At 41.5% G+C, this 16,606-nt stretch overlaps 1 protein-coding gene across 2 annotated transcripts in view; it reads left to right on the top strand.

Annotated features, from left to right (window-relative positions):
- The window catches only part of acsl5 (acyl-CoA synthetase long chain family member 5), a 49,413-nt gene extending 35,627 nt beyond the window's left edge, over positions 1-13,786 (top strand). For both annotated transcript variants that reach the window (XM_078413502.1, XM_078413503.1), the window contains exons 13-21: positions 2,401-2,535; positions 5,544-5,639; positions 5,883-5,955; positions 6,937-7,025; positions 7,112-7,228; positions 8,577-8,720; positions 8,923-9,024; positions 9,665-9,736; positions 13,549-13,786. In XM_078413502.1, the coding sequence (XP_078269628.1) occupies positions 2,401-2,535; positions 5,544-5,639; positions 5,883-5,955; positions 6,937-7,025; positions 7,112-7,228; positions 8,577-8,720; positions 8,923-9,024; positions 9,665-9,736; positions 13,549-13,689 (969 nt within the window). In that variant the 3' untranslated portion in view covers positions 13,690-13,786. The remainder of the gene's footprint in view (positions 1-2,400; positions 2,536-5,543; positions 5,640-5,882; positions 5,956-6,936; positions 7,026-7,111; positions 7,229-8,576; positions 8,721-8,922; positions 9,025-9,664; positions 9,737-13,548) is intronic.
- Positions 13,787-16,606: the final 2,820 nt, after the last annotated feature.

Below are 16,606 nucleotides of genomic sequence, written 5' to 3'. Positions count from 1 at the left end.
ATTTTGTCACTTACCTACACTAAGGAGCAATTTATATTTGCCAATTAATATAACAGCATGTCTTTGGCACGTTGAGAAAAACAGATCGCCCAGGGGAAACTTATACAGTCCCAGAGAGAACACGCAAACCTCACAGACAACACACAAGGCCAGGATTAGCTCCATGTTTGTCAGTAGCTGTGAAGCTGCAGTGCCAATTCCTGCAACACTCTGCCATCCTCAAAACCCATCCAATCTATTGTTCCCTTTCATTCTTCTAAACAACAGCAAATACAAGCCTAGTCAGTCCTCATAAAACATCCTGCGCATTCCAGCTATTCTTTCAGTAAACCTTTGAAATGCCTCAAACATTTCAACATAATTTCTTAAATGAGGAAAACAGATGTGACCTCACCAATTCTTATTGGAAGCTGAACTATTGTATTCAATCCCCCTCACCAAGCATTAACATTTGGTTGGACTTCTTAATGACTTGCTGTTCCTGCTTACCCGTAAAAATGATGATCTTGGAAATCAAAATCCTTCTGCATCTCACAGCCCGCAGTCTATCACAGTTGAGATAACGTGCTTCCTTTTTTTACCTTTCTGCCAAAATGGACAATTACCCACACTATAATCCATTTGCCAGATCTTAATCTATTTGCTTACCTTTCCTTTATCCATTTGCAACATCCTAAAATCCCTTTCACAACTTGTTTTCCTATCTTCCTTTGTGTCATAAGCAAATTTAACAACCGTACCTTCAGTGCTTTTATCCAATAGTAACATGTAGAGACTCCAGCACAGATCCAGGTAACATTTTGTCAACCACAAGACTAATTTAAGCCTACTCTACTAGCCAATAGTGCTCTATCCACACCATGTTGCCTTCCACATTATGAATTTTCTTTTTGTTCGGCAATAACTTTTGATGCAATATCTTAGTTTCGTTTAGTTTAGAGATACAGCGCGGAAACAGGCCCTTTGTCCCACCGAGTCCACACCGACCAGCGATCCCCGCACATTAACATTATCCTACACACATTAGGGACAATTTAAACATACACCAAGCCAATTAACCTACAAACCTGTACGTCTTTGGAGTGTGGGAGGAAACTGATGATCTCGGAGAAATCCCACAATGTCACGGGGAGAACGTACAAACGCCGTACAGACGGCACCGTTAGTTGGGATCAAACCCGGGTCTCTGATACTGCAGGCGCTGTAACGCAGCAACTCTACTGCTGTGCCACTGTGGCCGCCCTAGTTCTTATCCAATAGCATCTGCAAATCTAACTATCATGCATCAGCCTGAAGAAAGGTCTTGACCCGAAACATCACCCATTCCTTCTCTCCAAAGATGCTGCATGTCCTGCTGAGTTACTCCCGCATTTTATGTCTATCATGCACCAATCAATGTCCTTTATCTACTGTAAATGTTACTTCTTCAAAGAATCCCAATCAGTAGGTCAAACTTAATTTCCCTTCCACAAAACTACGTTGATGTAGCCTGATTGTCTAGAATCTTTCAAAGTTCCCTGGTTTAAAATATTAATAATCAAAAACAGTTACATTTAATAAATAATTACGAATTTAAATAATACTTTTTCCATCAAGTATGTGAAGTGAAATAAATTAATGAAAAATATTGACTAAAATGTTAAAAGAACACAATCACTTGCCATTTCAGCCCAATTTGGTGACTCCATTCAAATGAGCGGTCTTGTGCTCCATATGTCAGCGATGGGTGGTGTAGAGCTAAAAATCCATTCGCATTATGTGTCCAGTTCCTCAGCTCAATAGAACTGAACTTTGCCTCAGACCTGGTGCACTTGCTGATGGAGAGGTTGTCGGATGAAATGCCATCTAATCTCCATCGTGTTACTGACCTTCTTATTCCATGGCACAGACTGGGAATTGTATTGACCCGTGCATTGGTGTGACCTGGGAGATCTACATCAAGCCACTGGATAGCACAATCCAAACCACTACACTCAATATCCCTCTTTGGTTGCTGACTTGTATAATTGTTTTTGGACTTCTTTCTTTCTCGCCTCTGCTATTAAGCTGACTTAATTGAGGGTGGGGGCGGGGGGTGGGGGCCTGAAGACTCACTGGAAACTGGTGGTTTCTCCCTCCTTGTATCCAGCCATTGCTATTCATTGACTGTACTACACGGGAGAGATTAAATTGCACTCTACCTCATGGTTTGGATGCACAGTATTGCCTTCTATTTAATCAAACCTTATTGCACCTATTTAGAGTGATAATTTGAGGTTGTTTTTGTTTGTGTTTAATGAAATGTAACTTCTTGCACCGAAAGATCTTCATTCAAAAGAAAAAAAACATGATTGATTAATTCAGAAATTCCAAACACTGCTCAAGAATTTAAATTTATTTAACGCTTATTTTTTATTTTAGGTGCAAAGTTCGTTTCCACCCCCTTTTAAAAGATGGGTGTTAAATATTGCTCTTAGAAGCAAGCAAGCTGATCTCTCCAGAGGAATTATTAGAAATGACAGCTTATGGGATAAACTGTTTTTCAACAAAATTCAGGTACGTATAGATTGTTTATCTTATCCAGAGCAGGAAACCATAACTTAGGTGACATTTGTCTGTTTATAGCAATGGTTAATGTAGCTGCTTGTAAAAGTAATTCCTGGTTAGGTTTTTGGATGTTGTAACAGAACGCTAAGCTAACTATCCAAATACTTTTGTTAATGAGTGTTCTTGCCTATAAATGTTTTTGTAATTCCAGCTGGGAAAGTATATTTAGATCTGCAAATACTGTTCTGTAACTAATTCACCACAGGCTACATGGAGGAACTCAATGGGTCAAGCAGCAGCTGTGGAGGCAAGTGCATGGTCAACATTTTGGGTTGAAACCCTGCATCAGTACTCAACGTTATTTTTTTGCTGAAGATTAGAACATAAGACCATAAGACATAGGAGCATAATTAGGCCATTTGGCCCATTGAGTCTGCTCTCCCATTCGATTGTGGCTTGATCTATTTTTCCCTCTCAACCCCATTCTCCTGCCTCCGGCTAAAGGAATTTCTCATCTTCATTCTAAAGGTACGTTGTTTTATTCTGAGGCTGTGCTCTCTGGTCCTAGACTCTCCCGCTACTGGAAGCATCCTACCACCATCCACTCATTCAAGGCAAGCATCTGCAGTTATTTGTGTCTCATGGTAGAGTAGCTGTTTTATTTGGCCCCAAAGAGGTTTCTTGAAGAAAGATAAGGCAGGTTAATCTTTTTTGGGAATGTGTGGGTTGGTGTCACACTTTGGCTGATTATTGTCCTACGAAGGTCCACCACATACATATAAGATCCTTGTATATGGATGTAATTCAGTAAACCCTTGTTTTACCGGACCCCTTTATAACAGATTTCAATTATAACGGACAAAGCTGCCCAACCCCACCCCCAGCTCGCACCATCACCCTGGCCGCTTACAGCCCCGGCTTCCGATGCCGCCCCCGGCTCGCAAGGTGCACCAGAGAGCACCTCTTCCCCCCCACAGGGGACTAGTGGGGTTCCGCAGGGGTCGGTGCTGGGACCCCAGCTGTTTACAATTTATATAAATGACTTAGACGAGGGGACCAAGTGTAATATATCCAAGTTCGCAGATGACACAAAAATGGGAGGAAAAGCAGGGAGTGAGGAGGATAGAAAAAGCCTGCAAAAGGATATAGATAAGCGAGGAGAGTGGGCAGCGACTTGGCAGATGAAATTTAATACTGATAAATGTGAAGTTATGCATTTTGGAGAAAAAAAAATCATAAAGCAAGTTATTTTCTAAATGGGGAGGAGCTGCGTGGTAATACAACGCAAAGAGACCTGGGGGTACTAGTACAGGAATCACAAAAAGTTAGTATGCAGGTGCAGCAGGTGATTAGGAAGGCCAATGGAGTCTTAGCCTTTATTGCCAGGGGGATAGAGTATAAAAGTAGGGAGGTTTTGCTGCAGCTGTATACAGTATTGGTAAGACCGCATTTGGAATACTGTGTGCAGTTTTGGTGTCCATATTTAAGAAAGGATGTACTTGCTCTGGAGGCAGTGCAGAGAAGGTTTACACGGTTAATTCCAGCGATGAGGGGGTTGACATATGAGGAAAGGTTAAGTAGGTTGGGACTTTTCTCATTGGAGTTCAGAAGAATGAGAGGCGATCTTATTGAAACGTATAAGATCGTGAGGGGCCTTGATCGGGTGGATGCGCTAAAGATGTTTCCGATGATCGGGGAGACCAGAACTAGGGGGCATAGTCTTAGAATAAGAGGGGGCTCTTTTAAAACTGAGATGAGGAGAAACTTCTTCACTCAGAGGGTGGTTAGTCTGTGGAATTCGCTGCCTCAGGGACCTGTGGAAGCAGGAACGTTAAATAAATTTAAAACGGAAATAGATTGTTTTTTAATAGACAAGGGAATTAGGGGTTACGGGGAGCGGGCAGGGAAGTGGACATGAGCTATTGTTAGTATAGTAAGACCTGAGTAATCTCCTGGACAAGTTTCGATCACCTAGCTTGGGGTCGGAGGAATTTCCCGGATTCTTTTCCCAAATTGGCCTGGGTTTTTATCCGGTTTTTCGCCTCTCCCAGGAGATCACACGGTTCTTTTGGGTGGGAAGAAGGGCGATAGTGGGAAGGGGGTTGGGGTAGGATCAGCCATGATTGTATTGAATGGCGGAGCGGGCTCGAGGGGCCGGTTGGCCTACTCCTGCTCCTATTTTCTTGTGTTCTTGTGTTCACAGCACAGTCTGGTTGACACGGCTGTTGCTGCAGCTCACGCTGTAGTCTCTGGCCAACAACGCTTTCTTCAGACCTCCACCAACGACAGAACGTGCTCGGTCACTGTGGAGCTCCCTCCCCTCTCACCTGCTGCCACTTCTTTTATATCAATGGCAAGGAGAATTATTGAATGGATCTTAATAAAGAGAGAAAGTGACAGCGTACAGGAAAAAGCTGCCACTGGTGAGAGGGGAGACAGACCCAAAGTGACCAAATGCACCCTGTCTGTGGCAGTGGCCTGAAGAAAGCACTGCCAGCCGGGGGCAACAACGTGAGCCACAACAAAGGACCATGCGATGGGTGAAGAAAGGCTCGCTGGTGCAGACCAGAGGCATCGGCGTCTAGTTTAAAGGTGAATTAACACACCATGGAGTAAAGCAGCAGACTGAATCAGCCTGAAAGGTTCCAACATAACCTATCCATGTTCTCCTGTGATGCTGCTTGACCTGCTGAGTTACTCCAGCACCTTGTGTCCTTTTGTGTATTAACCATCATTTGCAGTTCTTTGTTTCAACTACATACACTGATAATGCCATACTCGGTTATAGCGTACAAATGGCAACAACAGACATCATTCCCCCCGATGGACCGCTACAACGAGAATTTAATTTATATTAACAGAGCTGAGTGATTTCCTATCATCTAGATAAATACTATTAACAGAACATTATCTATAATTTGCAGGTTTTAATCTAGTGCTGAAAGTGACAACTTATTGCGTCTTTATTTTTTAATAAGCGTTTAAAATGGTGTTCTAAATTCTTTTATCTACTGCAGGATACCATGGGAGGACGTGTCCGCATGATGGTGACAGGAGCAGCTCCCATTTCCCCTGCAGTTCTGACCTTACTCCGGGCAGCATTGGGCTGTCAAGTATGTATCGACTTATAGGCTGTGCTGTTATTTCATTTGCATTTACCTTTTGCCCTGCAAATAGTTTTAAGATTTCAGGGTCTTCAAATGTTTATATAAGAAATGATGTGTGAAAACATTGGAATGTTAAGAAATGGCTTAAAATTTAATGAAATTACTGCATGGAGATCAAGTAATCACAAATATGACTTTTTAAATTAATAAGAGATGAACTGGGATCCATTTTGTTTATGTTGTTAATAGATTTTTGAAGCATATGGGCAAACTGAATGCACTGCTGGATGTACCTTCTCAATGGCTGGAGATGCTACTGCTGGTAACTTGTTTTTTAACACTTATTTTCCCCTTTGCTTCCTCTCAAAGGAGCTAATTATCAATTTGCATTTGACTTTCAAGTCGTTAACTGAATCTACACATACTTCTTGATTCCCCTACCCTTAGAAAAGACTCTGTGCATTCACCATATCCATTTTCCTCACGTTTTCATACAAGTCTGTAAGGTCAATCCTCAACCTCCTGCACTCCAAGGAATAAAATCCTAGCTTGCCCAATCTCTCCCTAAAGCTCAGGCCTTTGAGTCCTAGCAACATCCTTGTAAATCTTCTCTGCATTCTTACCAACTTATTATCTTTCCTATAGCAGGATGACCCAAACCTGATCACCATACTCCAAATATGGCCTCACCAAGGTCTTGTAAAACTGTCACATAATGTCACAAGTTCTATCCTCATTTTCCTGCCTGATGAAGGCTAGCATGTCAAAAGCCTTCTTCACCACCCTAAATACCTGTGACACCAATCTCAGGGAACTATAACATTACTCATAGACCCCTCTGTTTTACAATACTCCCCAGGGCTCTATCATTCACTGTGAAGATCCTGCCCTGGTTTAACTTCCTACAATGCAACACTTTACACTTCTCTGAATTAAACTTAATTTTCTTTCTCGGCACACATGCCTAACTGGTCAAGATCCCACTGTAATTCTTGATAATCATCTTCACTGTCTGCAATGCCACCTATTTTAATGACATTTGCAAACTTGTATCATGCTTTACAGAAAATTTCCAGATAGGCAAAGGAGATATGAATATATACATAGAAAATTCAATGAAAACACCTACTTTCTAATAACTTTCTTCAATCAGTACAGTGGATCTTGGCAAATCCAGAAAAAAAACCCATAATTGATCCGTTTGTCCTGTTTACTAGATGGTCAATGTTTGAGAGAATTATGAACATAAAGCTTTCTTTTTCGATACTGATCCAAGGTCCTTGTGTCTTATTTTTCATTATAGGCCATGTTGGTCCTCCACTTCCTTGCAACATTGTGAAATTAGTTGATGTTGAAGATATGAATTACTTTGCTGCTAAAGGGGAAGGAGAGGTAAAGAAAACCATACTGTAACTTGACTTTATGCTTCATACATTTTTTTTGCTGCTTGCTTATCTTTGTGTGCTCTTCCAATCTAGGTGTGCGTCAAAGGCACAAATGTGTTCAAAGGCTACCTGAAAGACCCAGAAAAAACATTGGAAACTATTGATTCTGATGGATGGCTCCATACAGGAGACGTTGGAAAATGGCTGCCTGTAAGATTATTAATATAGCAAAAAACTTGTATGTGGTCTTTTCAAATCCCTGCTCTCTTGTCTGTTTTTGTAATAGGCTCTTAAATGTTCTGTAAATTTTTTTTTGAGAAAAATCATTGTGTAATTTTTCTGGACCTAAGTCAATTGTCATTTAATTGTAGTAGGACAAATGGCTCACCATTGAAATAAGAACCTGCCATTTCCTTCCTTTTAGAACATTAAACATAGAAGCACAGGAACTGGTCCTTTGGGCCACAATATCTGTGCCAAACATAATGCCAAGATAAACTAATCTGATCTGCCTGCAAATGACCCATTTCCATCCATTATCTGCATTTCCATGTGCCTATCTAAAAGCCTCTTCAATGACACTTCCATACCTGCCTTCACCATCAACCCTAGCAGCGTGTTTCATGCACCCGCCACCCACTGTTTAAAATAAACCTTGCCCTACACGTCTGTTTTAAATTATCAACCTCTTACCTTAAAGCTACGTCCTCTAGTCTTTGACATTTCCACCCTGGGAAAAAGATTCTGACTGTCTACCTTATCGAAGCCTCTCACAATTTTAAATGGTTCTATCAGCTCTCCCCTCGGCCTCCAGTGTTCTAGAGAAAACAACCCAAATTTGTCCAAATTTAAAAACACTTTGTTTGCAACATTGTTTTTATCAGGAGGATGCTTATGAATGCTGCCTTTCCACATTTTGCAGGCTTTCATTTGGTTTGAATTTATTTGTTAGTTTTACTTGATCTTAAGTAAGGTGCAAGAATTGTGGGGGGGGGGGGGGGGGGGGGGGGAAGGAGGAGAAACTTTCACCAAATCATATCTTGACATAAAAAGTGAAAAGCTACCTATTAAGAAGCCCTTTAAATCAATAACATTTTCAGAGAATTGCAGTTTTCTGAAGGATGACAAAGATTTGACCTTAAATTTTGCACTTGGTATTTATCTTTCATCCCAATTGAATTACTGCAAAGTCACTGCACCGGAGCTAATTATTACTTAATGCGGCAGAAAACCAAGAGCTTTTTTATCTAAATCTGATGAATCAATTGCTTATTAACTGTCTCAGAAGCTTGTTTAGGCTTGGACAATTAACTGATCTTGCATCTGTAGTTGCAATGTACCTGTTCAGACATGTTTAGGACTAATGAGTGCTTCAACATTACATGGAAAATAATGAAGAAAGATGAACTAAATGTCAGATGCAAGGTTTTGCTGTTAAAGAGCAATGGATGATTTGTGCGGTTCACATTTTTTGCTTTTAAGAATTAATCTAAACAAAATTTGGCTGGCAAATGTGCAACGTTTATTGGAAATGTGAAGCAATCTCTTGTTATTTCAGAATGGAACACTGAAAATAATTGACAGGAAGAAGAACATATTTAAACTGGCACAGGGTGAATATATTGCACCAGAAAGAATTGAGAATGTATATATTCAGAGTGGTCTTGTTGCCCAAGTTTTTGTTGCTGGAGACAGCTTGCAGGTAAATGTTAAACAACCTCCCTACTGCTTACATTTTACTTTAGTTATATAGCCATTTTGGATAGTGATTGGAAAAATCTGGCCTGTAATGTGCTGAATTATTACTATGAAAAGTAAAACATTTCATAAGCTTCGTAATTTAAGGAACAACAATCTTTTCCAGTGTACTCAATCAATTGTATTGTACCTTTCTTTTTTCTCAGTCTTATTTGGTGGGCATTGTGGTTCCTGATGCAGAGGTACTTCCAAAATTTGCTGCAGGTAAAGGATTCGAAGGCTCTTACGAAGAGCTATGCCAGATTCCGGTAGGAATTTTAATTTTATTTTTACTTTAATTTTCAAGTTGTTGATTCATATTTAGCTATGATAGATCTTGCAACTAATTTGGTATTTTATTTGTTGATTTGTTCTAATTGATAAAGGATAATATACTCACAAAATGCTGGAGTAACTCAGCAGGTCAGGCAATATCTCAGGAGAGAAGGAATGGGTGACGTTTCGGGTCGAGACCCTTCTTCAGACGATAACATACTGATATTTGACACATTGCTGAAGTAGTTATCATAGTTATAATTAATGCAGAAGGGTTTAGCCTCTTTCAAAGGTAGTGTGATTGATGCAATTGAGAAGCACAGGATCAACCTAGTTTAATTAAGGGTTCTGCTTTTCATTGAGATATAGATGATTGAGATTGATAGATCTGCATTATCCTGATTACTTTTAAGAATTCACACCATTATTTTTTCCCTTTGCAAATAATTTCCATGACTCCGAGTCAACCTTGAGCCTTGTTCTTTTAAATTGAACCAAAATTCTGCATCGGTACAAAAATTCACAGCACCTCTTGGGATTTCATTGATTCTAATACATTTGATTGCTTCAAGTTTACCAAACTAAAATGAAATAGCCAAACTTGTTTCTGTCTTTCTCCCACCCATTATTTAGGAAATAAAGAAGGCTATCCTAGAAGACATGGTTAAGTTGGGAAAAGAAGCCGGACTAAAATCATTTGAACAGGTATATTTACTGTGTGGGAAATTACCATTATAAATTAAGACACAAAGTACTGGAGTATCTCAGCGGGTTAGGCAACAACCCTGGAGACCATGGATAGATGAGGTTTTGGGTTGGAACACTACTTCATATTGATTGTTGGAGGTGGATGTGGGGGATAGAAAGCTGTAAGAGAGAAGGGGCAGGATAAAAGTAACAGGTGCGAGGGTCTTGATAGGCAGATGGTTGCACAAAGGCCAGAGATGAAAAAACAGGTACGAGACAAATAGGGTTGCCAACTGTCCCGTATTAGCCGGGACATCCTGTATTTAGGGCTAAATTGGTTTGTCCCGTACGGGACCACCCTTGTCCTGTATTAGGCCCGCACAGCGCTGTAGGCCCTGACGGCGCTGTAGGCCCGGACACTGTAGTCCCGGACAGTGTAGGCTCAGGCGCCGCCTAACCGAGGTTGCATAGCAGCCCGCCTCCCGGCCCGGGCAGCCACCATTGGTGGAGCTGGAGCACGTGGCCGCTGGCTGGGTGAGGTCACGTGGGGCACGGGGCGGTGACATCACCCTGTCCCTTATTTGGAAGTGAGGAAGTTGGCAACCCTAGAGACAAAAAAATTAAAAAGGTGAAGCCATAGAAAGGATTGTAGATGGAGCAGAGAAATGGGTGCGAGTCCAGGTGGAGTGTGGGGGAGACAAGGGGGGGGGGGGGGGGGTTGTTGTCAGAGGTTACCTAAAATTGCAGAATTCAATGTCCATACCATTTGGATTGTAAGCTCCTTCCTCTGGCACCCGTCCATCTGCGGGAGATGATGGTGCGGCTTGGCGTTGTCCTGCTTGGAGAGGGGGATCTTTCATCTGTGGTTACATTTCCTTGTGTGACTGACTAGGCCTATCCGTGACAGGCAGATCCTTCCAAAGTTTCCACAGGTAAGGTCGTCTCTGGTCGTTGTTCATGGGAGTCCGTGGCTGCTGTCTTTGACCATATTGCGGCGTTGGCACCTGTGCTCCAGGGTCTTGACCACATGCTGTCATGATGTTTCGTGCCCGCCTGGAGGTCCTTCCTCCACCTGCCACAGTCCTCAGCAGCCGCTTCCCAGTTGTCAGTGTCGATATTGAAGCTCGTCATATCCCGTCATGTCCTTGTAGCGGAGCTTTGGTTTTCCTCTTGGTCTCCGAGCATTGGCAACCTCCCGATAAAGCATATCTTTTGGGCTACGCCCATTGTCCATCCTGTGTCTATGCCCAAGCCAGCAGAGGCCCTTCTGCTTGAGGATGGCAGGGATGCTAGGCATGTTGGTTAGAGAGAGGACAGATTCGTTGGTGATTTTGTCCTGTCAAGAAACTCCCAGGATGCAGCAAAGACAGCGAAAATGGAAGTTATTCAATTTCCGCTCTTGATGTTGATGGGCCATCCAAGCTTCACTATTGTAAAGTAGCGTGCTCAATACGCAGGCTTTGTAGACAGTGACCTTGGTTTTGGTTGTGAGCTTCCTGTTCTTCCATGCCCGCTTGGTTAGTCTCCCAAAGGTAATTGCTGCCTTTCCGATGCATGAGTTGATTTCCTCATCCAAAGAGTGGCTATCAGTCACCGTGGATTCCAGTAAACTGGTGTTTAGGCTGATTTGAGGGGGAAGTGGAGTGCCCTGACCCATGACAAGTCTTCTTAATGCTGATTGTCAGTCAATATTCATTGCAGGCATGAGACATCCTGTTCATTAGCCTTTGAAGTCCACCTTCTGTTGGGGCGATGAGTGCAGCATCATCAGTGTCCAGGAGTTCCCTTGGGAGCACAGTTTTCACCTTCGTCTTGGCCTTTAATCTTGCTAGATTGAAGAGTTTTCCATAACGTCTGGTGTGGAGGTAGACTCCTTCCGTGTCTGTTGGGAAGGCGAAGGGCAGATAGGAAGATGCCGAACAGAGTTGGGGCTAGGACACACCCTTGCTTCACTCCGCTTCTCATGGGGAAGCTTTCCGACATAGCGCCATCAAACTGCACTATGCATGTTTTTGTGAAAGGACTGGATGAAGTTTAGAAGGTGTGGTGGACACCCAAACTTCTCTTGCACCTGGTAAAGGCTGCGTCTGCTGACAGAATCAAATGCTTTTGTGAGATTCATGAATGCGATGTATAATGGGCTTTGCTGCTCTCTGCATTTCTCTTGAATTTGACGCAGGGAGAAGATCATGTCCACCGTAGATCTACCTTCACGAAAACCATATTGGGACTCAGGGTATATTCCGTCAGCGAGTCTGTGGAGTCTTTGTAGGATCACACTGGCAAGGGCCTTTCCTGTAGTGCTTAGGAGTGAGATGCCCCTGTAGTTATTGCAGTCACTGCGATCGCCCTTGTTCTTGTACGATGTTGGCGTTATATTGTAAGCTACGCAAGTTCCTCCAGTTTGCGTGTGGCCTTACTCAGGAAATGGAGGAGGCCCAGAACAGAAACATCAGTATGGGAATGGGAAGTTTAGCAACTGGGAGATCTGGTAGGCCTTGGTGGACTGAGCGCAAGTGTTTGTCGAAACAGTCTAGTCACAGCAATGTACAGGCCACATTGGGAACAGAAGATACAGTAGATGCACAAGAACCTCTGCTTCACCTGGAAGGACTGCTGGGGTCCTGGGTGGAGGCACAGGGGCAGATGTTACATCTCCTGTGGTTGTAGGGGAGAGTGCCTGGGGATGAGGTGGTTTCTGTGGGAAGCAATGAGTGAACCAAGTAGATGTTGAGGGAGTGGTATCTTTGGAAGGCAGAAACGGGTGGAGATGGGAAGCTGTGACTGGTGGTGGGATCAAGTTGAAGGTGACAGAATGGAGTCAGGTCTTCCCAACTAATCACTACAGATATACTAACCTATGAAGCTCAGAATTTCTCCTGGTATACTTCTATATCAGAAATGAAGCGGACAGTGGCCTAACCTTTTCAGAATCCTGATCAAAGAGAAGTAGTTGAACCTGGGTCTGGTGTGCCCACTTTCAACCTCTGTACCTTCTGCTGGATATGAGCAGAGGAGGAATGATCGGGTGGAACGAGTTTGTGATTATGTTGGCTGCTTTGTCAACATGAAGTGTAAATGGAGTCAATGGTGAGAACTTTCATCTGTGTGATGGATGGGGCTACATCTACATGTCTCTGCAATTTCTTGTGGTCATAGGCAGAGCTGTTCCCCAATCAAGCTGTAATGCAACCTAACATTATGCCTATTCTGGTTAACATTTGGTTGAATTTTAGTTTGTCGGATTAAAATAGTTGCAGATCTTTAATGGGGAATTTATTTCCAAATGGGAAATTAAAGGAACGTTGTTATTCCTGTATATTTTACACAAATGCATTGCATTACGTGTCTTGTAGAAATGAATCCATAATATGGACGTTACCCGAGGGTTATGCCCTAGTTACTAATGTAATGAGCATTCCTGATCACTATTGTAGATTTAACTCCAAATTGGGATGTAAGTGACTGTTCATTTGATGATGGACTCCATTGTCAATTAATAGTTACCCTCTTGGCCAGTTGGAGTTTGATTTGAAAGGAAATTGGTGCCTGCTCTGCAAACTTACACACTATTCTGGAAAAGCAAAACACTGCAGGTGTTGACAATCTGCGATGGAAGTAACATTACAAGACATATAGCTAATGGTCGAGATGAGAACATGTTAATTGATGTGCATTAAAAATGTAAGTAATAAAAGGTGAAACTGTATGTAAAAATAGAGCAACGTTGACTCTGAGCTGTTAGCTCAACTTGGTTGCTCATTGGTATTGTTGTAGGAACGAGTGAACGGATCATTTCTAGTCTTGATAGTTTTCCTGATCTTCTCTAGATAAAGGACTTGTACCTGCACACACACATGTTCACTATTGAAAATGGACTCTTGACTCCAACACTGAAGGCCAAAAGATCAGAATTAAGCAAATTTTTCAAAAAGCAGATTGATCGACTCTACGAGAAAACACAGGGATAGACTCCGACTTAACAAGACAATAATGGCTTCCTATGCTGACCATGTCATCAAATTGAACGGAACATTGAGATGTAAACCAGAATGTTTTAAACCAAATAAAAGATTTTTCAAAAAAAACATTCAGTTGATTAATTTTTTCCAGAGCACCAGGTTTGAGCTTGGTATGAGCCCAGTTAAATTCTTGACAAGGTTGAGACCGTTCATCTGGACTGTGTGGAGGGATGATCGCTGGTATAACGGGAGCAAGAGCTGCATGCGACAAGTGTATTCAGACAAGGATCCACCCATCGTTTGTCAGCTTCTTGCTCGCTCCCCCTCACCTCTTTACACTGATTATACCCCAGGTGAGGGTGAAGGATCCAGGTGAAGGATCTCAGCTTGAAACGTTAATGGGCCATTTCCTTCCACAGATGCTACCTGATCTGCTGAGTTCCTCCAGCAGTTTTGTTTTTCTTTTTCACTCCAGACTCTAGCATCTACAGTCTCTGGCCGTAATTTAAAACTGTAATTTGTGATCGGCCAGAGGTAAGTGAGGTTAACTGTCAGCCACAAGAAATGGATGAATATATGAACAGACTTAGATTAAAATTTCATTGCTTTTGATATTGAGTGCCAAAATTCTTCATCTACTTTGTAGATAATCTTTGCAAACACAGGTGTGGATGATGCCTTGCACTAGTTTCCTGCACACTTGACTGAACTTCAGTTCCAGATAGAGAACTGAATGACCTGATCCAATTTATCTGAAAAGTGTAATCAGCCCGAGAGGAGGCTAAATCTTGGGAGATGTACTACTGAGGACCATCTGGAAATGATCTAATGGCTTTTGGTTTTCTGTTGAAATAGGTTTTTGAACTGTTTTTAAATGCATCACATCATACAGCATGGGAACAAACCCTTCAGCCGGACTTGCCCATGCCGAACAAGGTACCCCATCTACACTAGACTCACCTACCAGTGTTTTGCCCATTTATCCTTCTAAAACTTTCCCATCAAATGATATATTCAATTGTTTTAAATAATCTATTCTTAAATAAGACATGCTATAACCAATATCCTAGACATTCTCATCAATGCTTATCAATACTCTAGCAAGTGATAACACTGTTAGTTTACTCAAGTATTTGCCATATTCGTCTTATGTGAATCATGCAGTCGAATTTGGATCCTTCTGCATCTAAGCACTGCAATTTAGATATACTTTATTTTCGCCCAAAATGAATACATTAAGTTCTCTACATTAAGCTCCAGTTGGTAGATCTTTGTCCATTCAGCTAATCCATCTATATCCCCTGCAGCCTCCATGTTCTCTCCATCACTTGCTTGTTTTCATCTTTGTCATCAGCAAATTGTAAAAAGTCAAAGCTCCAGCAATGATTCCTCACTTGTTCTATCTTGCCAACCTGAAAAATCCATTAATACTTATTTTGTCATTCCTATTGATTGACCATTCTTCTATACAAGGGAATAAACAATCTATGCCATAACCTTTCTTTTCTGCAATAACCTTTGGTACAGCCCCAAGTTAAGTCTCTCTGGAAATCCAAATGTACCTCATCCACCAGTCCCCCTTTATCTCCACCTTAACCCACTTCAAAGAATCTGAATAAACTAACCAAACATAATTTTCTTTTACAAAATACTGACTCTGATTACATTTAATTTTTGCTAATGCCCTGTGTGGTTAAATACATCTTAAGTAACAGTTTCTAACATTTTCCCTTGCAATGGATATGAAACCAACTGGCATGTAGTTTGCAGTCTTCAGTTGAACCCAATTTATAAATAAAGAAGTTGCATTCATTATTTCTCAATCTAAAATTACCTTCCTTGAAGTTATTTAAAAGCATCTAGAAGTTTTAAACTGTAGTTCTGTATTATGTATATCTCAATTCCAAGATGGTAGATTTCCCTCTTATTCTCCTTGGTTGATAACTTTTGTTCTTCCATCTCTTTTGCAATTTAAAACATACTTTTCAAACATTTGTTAATTCTATTGTAAGGCCATTGACCTGCAGCATAACTCGGTTTCTCTCTTCATAAATGTTGCCTGATCTGCTATGTATTCTCAGATATTCTTTTGCTTTTGTTTGTAATGTTTATTCTGCTCTCGAGGAATTAAAGAAACAGCCATACAAAATATACATGGCTTCATGTTGCGATTGGATGCTAGTGTATTATGAAATAATAAAACCATGAAAAAAAGTGCCCAGCTCATTTCTGAGAGAGATTGACAAGAATATATCCAGCCGACCAGATAAAGTGGCTGGCTTTGACGTCAGGATTTCATAGTCGCTGCCTAATGGGATTTGGGTAGAAGTTCACCCATGTGGTAGGAGCAGAATAAGGCCATTTAATCATGGCTGATCTATCTCTCCCTCCTAACTCCATTCTCCTGCCTTCTCCCCATAACCCCTGACTCCCATACTAATCAAGAATCTATCTATCTCTGGCTTAAAAATGTACATTGACAGCCTCCACAGCTTCAGAAGCAAAGAATTCCAGATTCACCACCCTCTGACTAAACAAATTCCTCCTCATCTCCTTCTTAAAGGTTCGTCTTTTAATTCTGAGGCTACGACCGTAGAATGGTAACAATTTCTATCCTAAAGGATATCCAGTGGGCGACACTGCTGGTAGGGCTAATGCCTCAAAGCGCCAAAGCTGAACAAAACCAGCATCTGCAGTTCTTTGTTTCTACATATAAAAGGAAGACTGGATTTAAATTTCATTACACTTAACTTTAAAGTGGAGGCATGGATGTTTGAGTAGATCTGAAGTTGTATTTTACCATTTTACTTATATTACTATCCCAATTTGTGCCAGGAAATTGTTTCCAAAGTTTCACAGTAACCATGGATCACACAAAACCATATGAAAGGGAAGACAATTTATTGTTTCAAAATTGCAAATCGCC

Source organism: Rhinoraja longicauda, chromosome 16 (assembly GCF_053455715.1).
Source record: "Rhinoraja longicauda isolate Sanriku21f chromosome 16, sRhiLon1.1, whole genome shotgun sequence".
NCBI classification, from domain to species: Eukaryota; Metazoa; Chordata; class Chondrichthyes; order Rajiformes; family Arhynchobatidae; genus Rhinoraja; species Rhinoraja longicauda.
The sequence above is the reverse complement of the archived record's forward strand: the minus strand, read 5'-3'. Positions and strand labels throughout refer to the sequence as shown.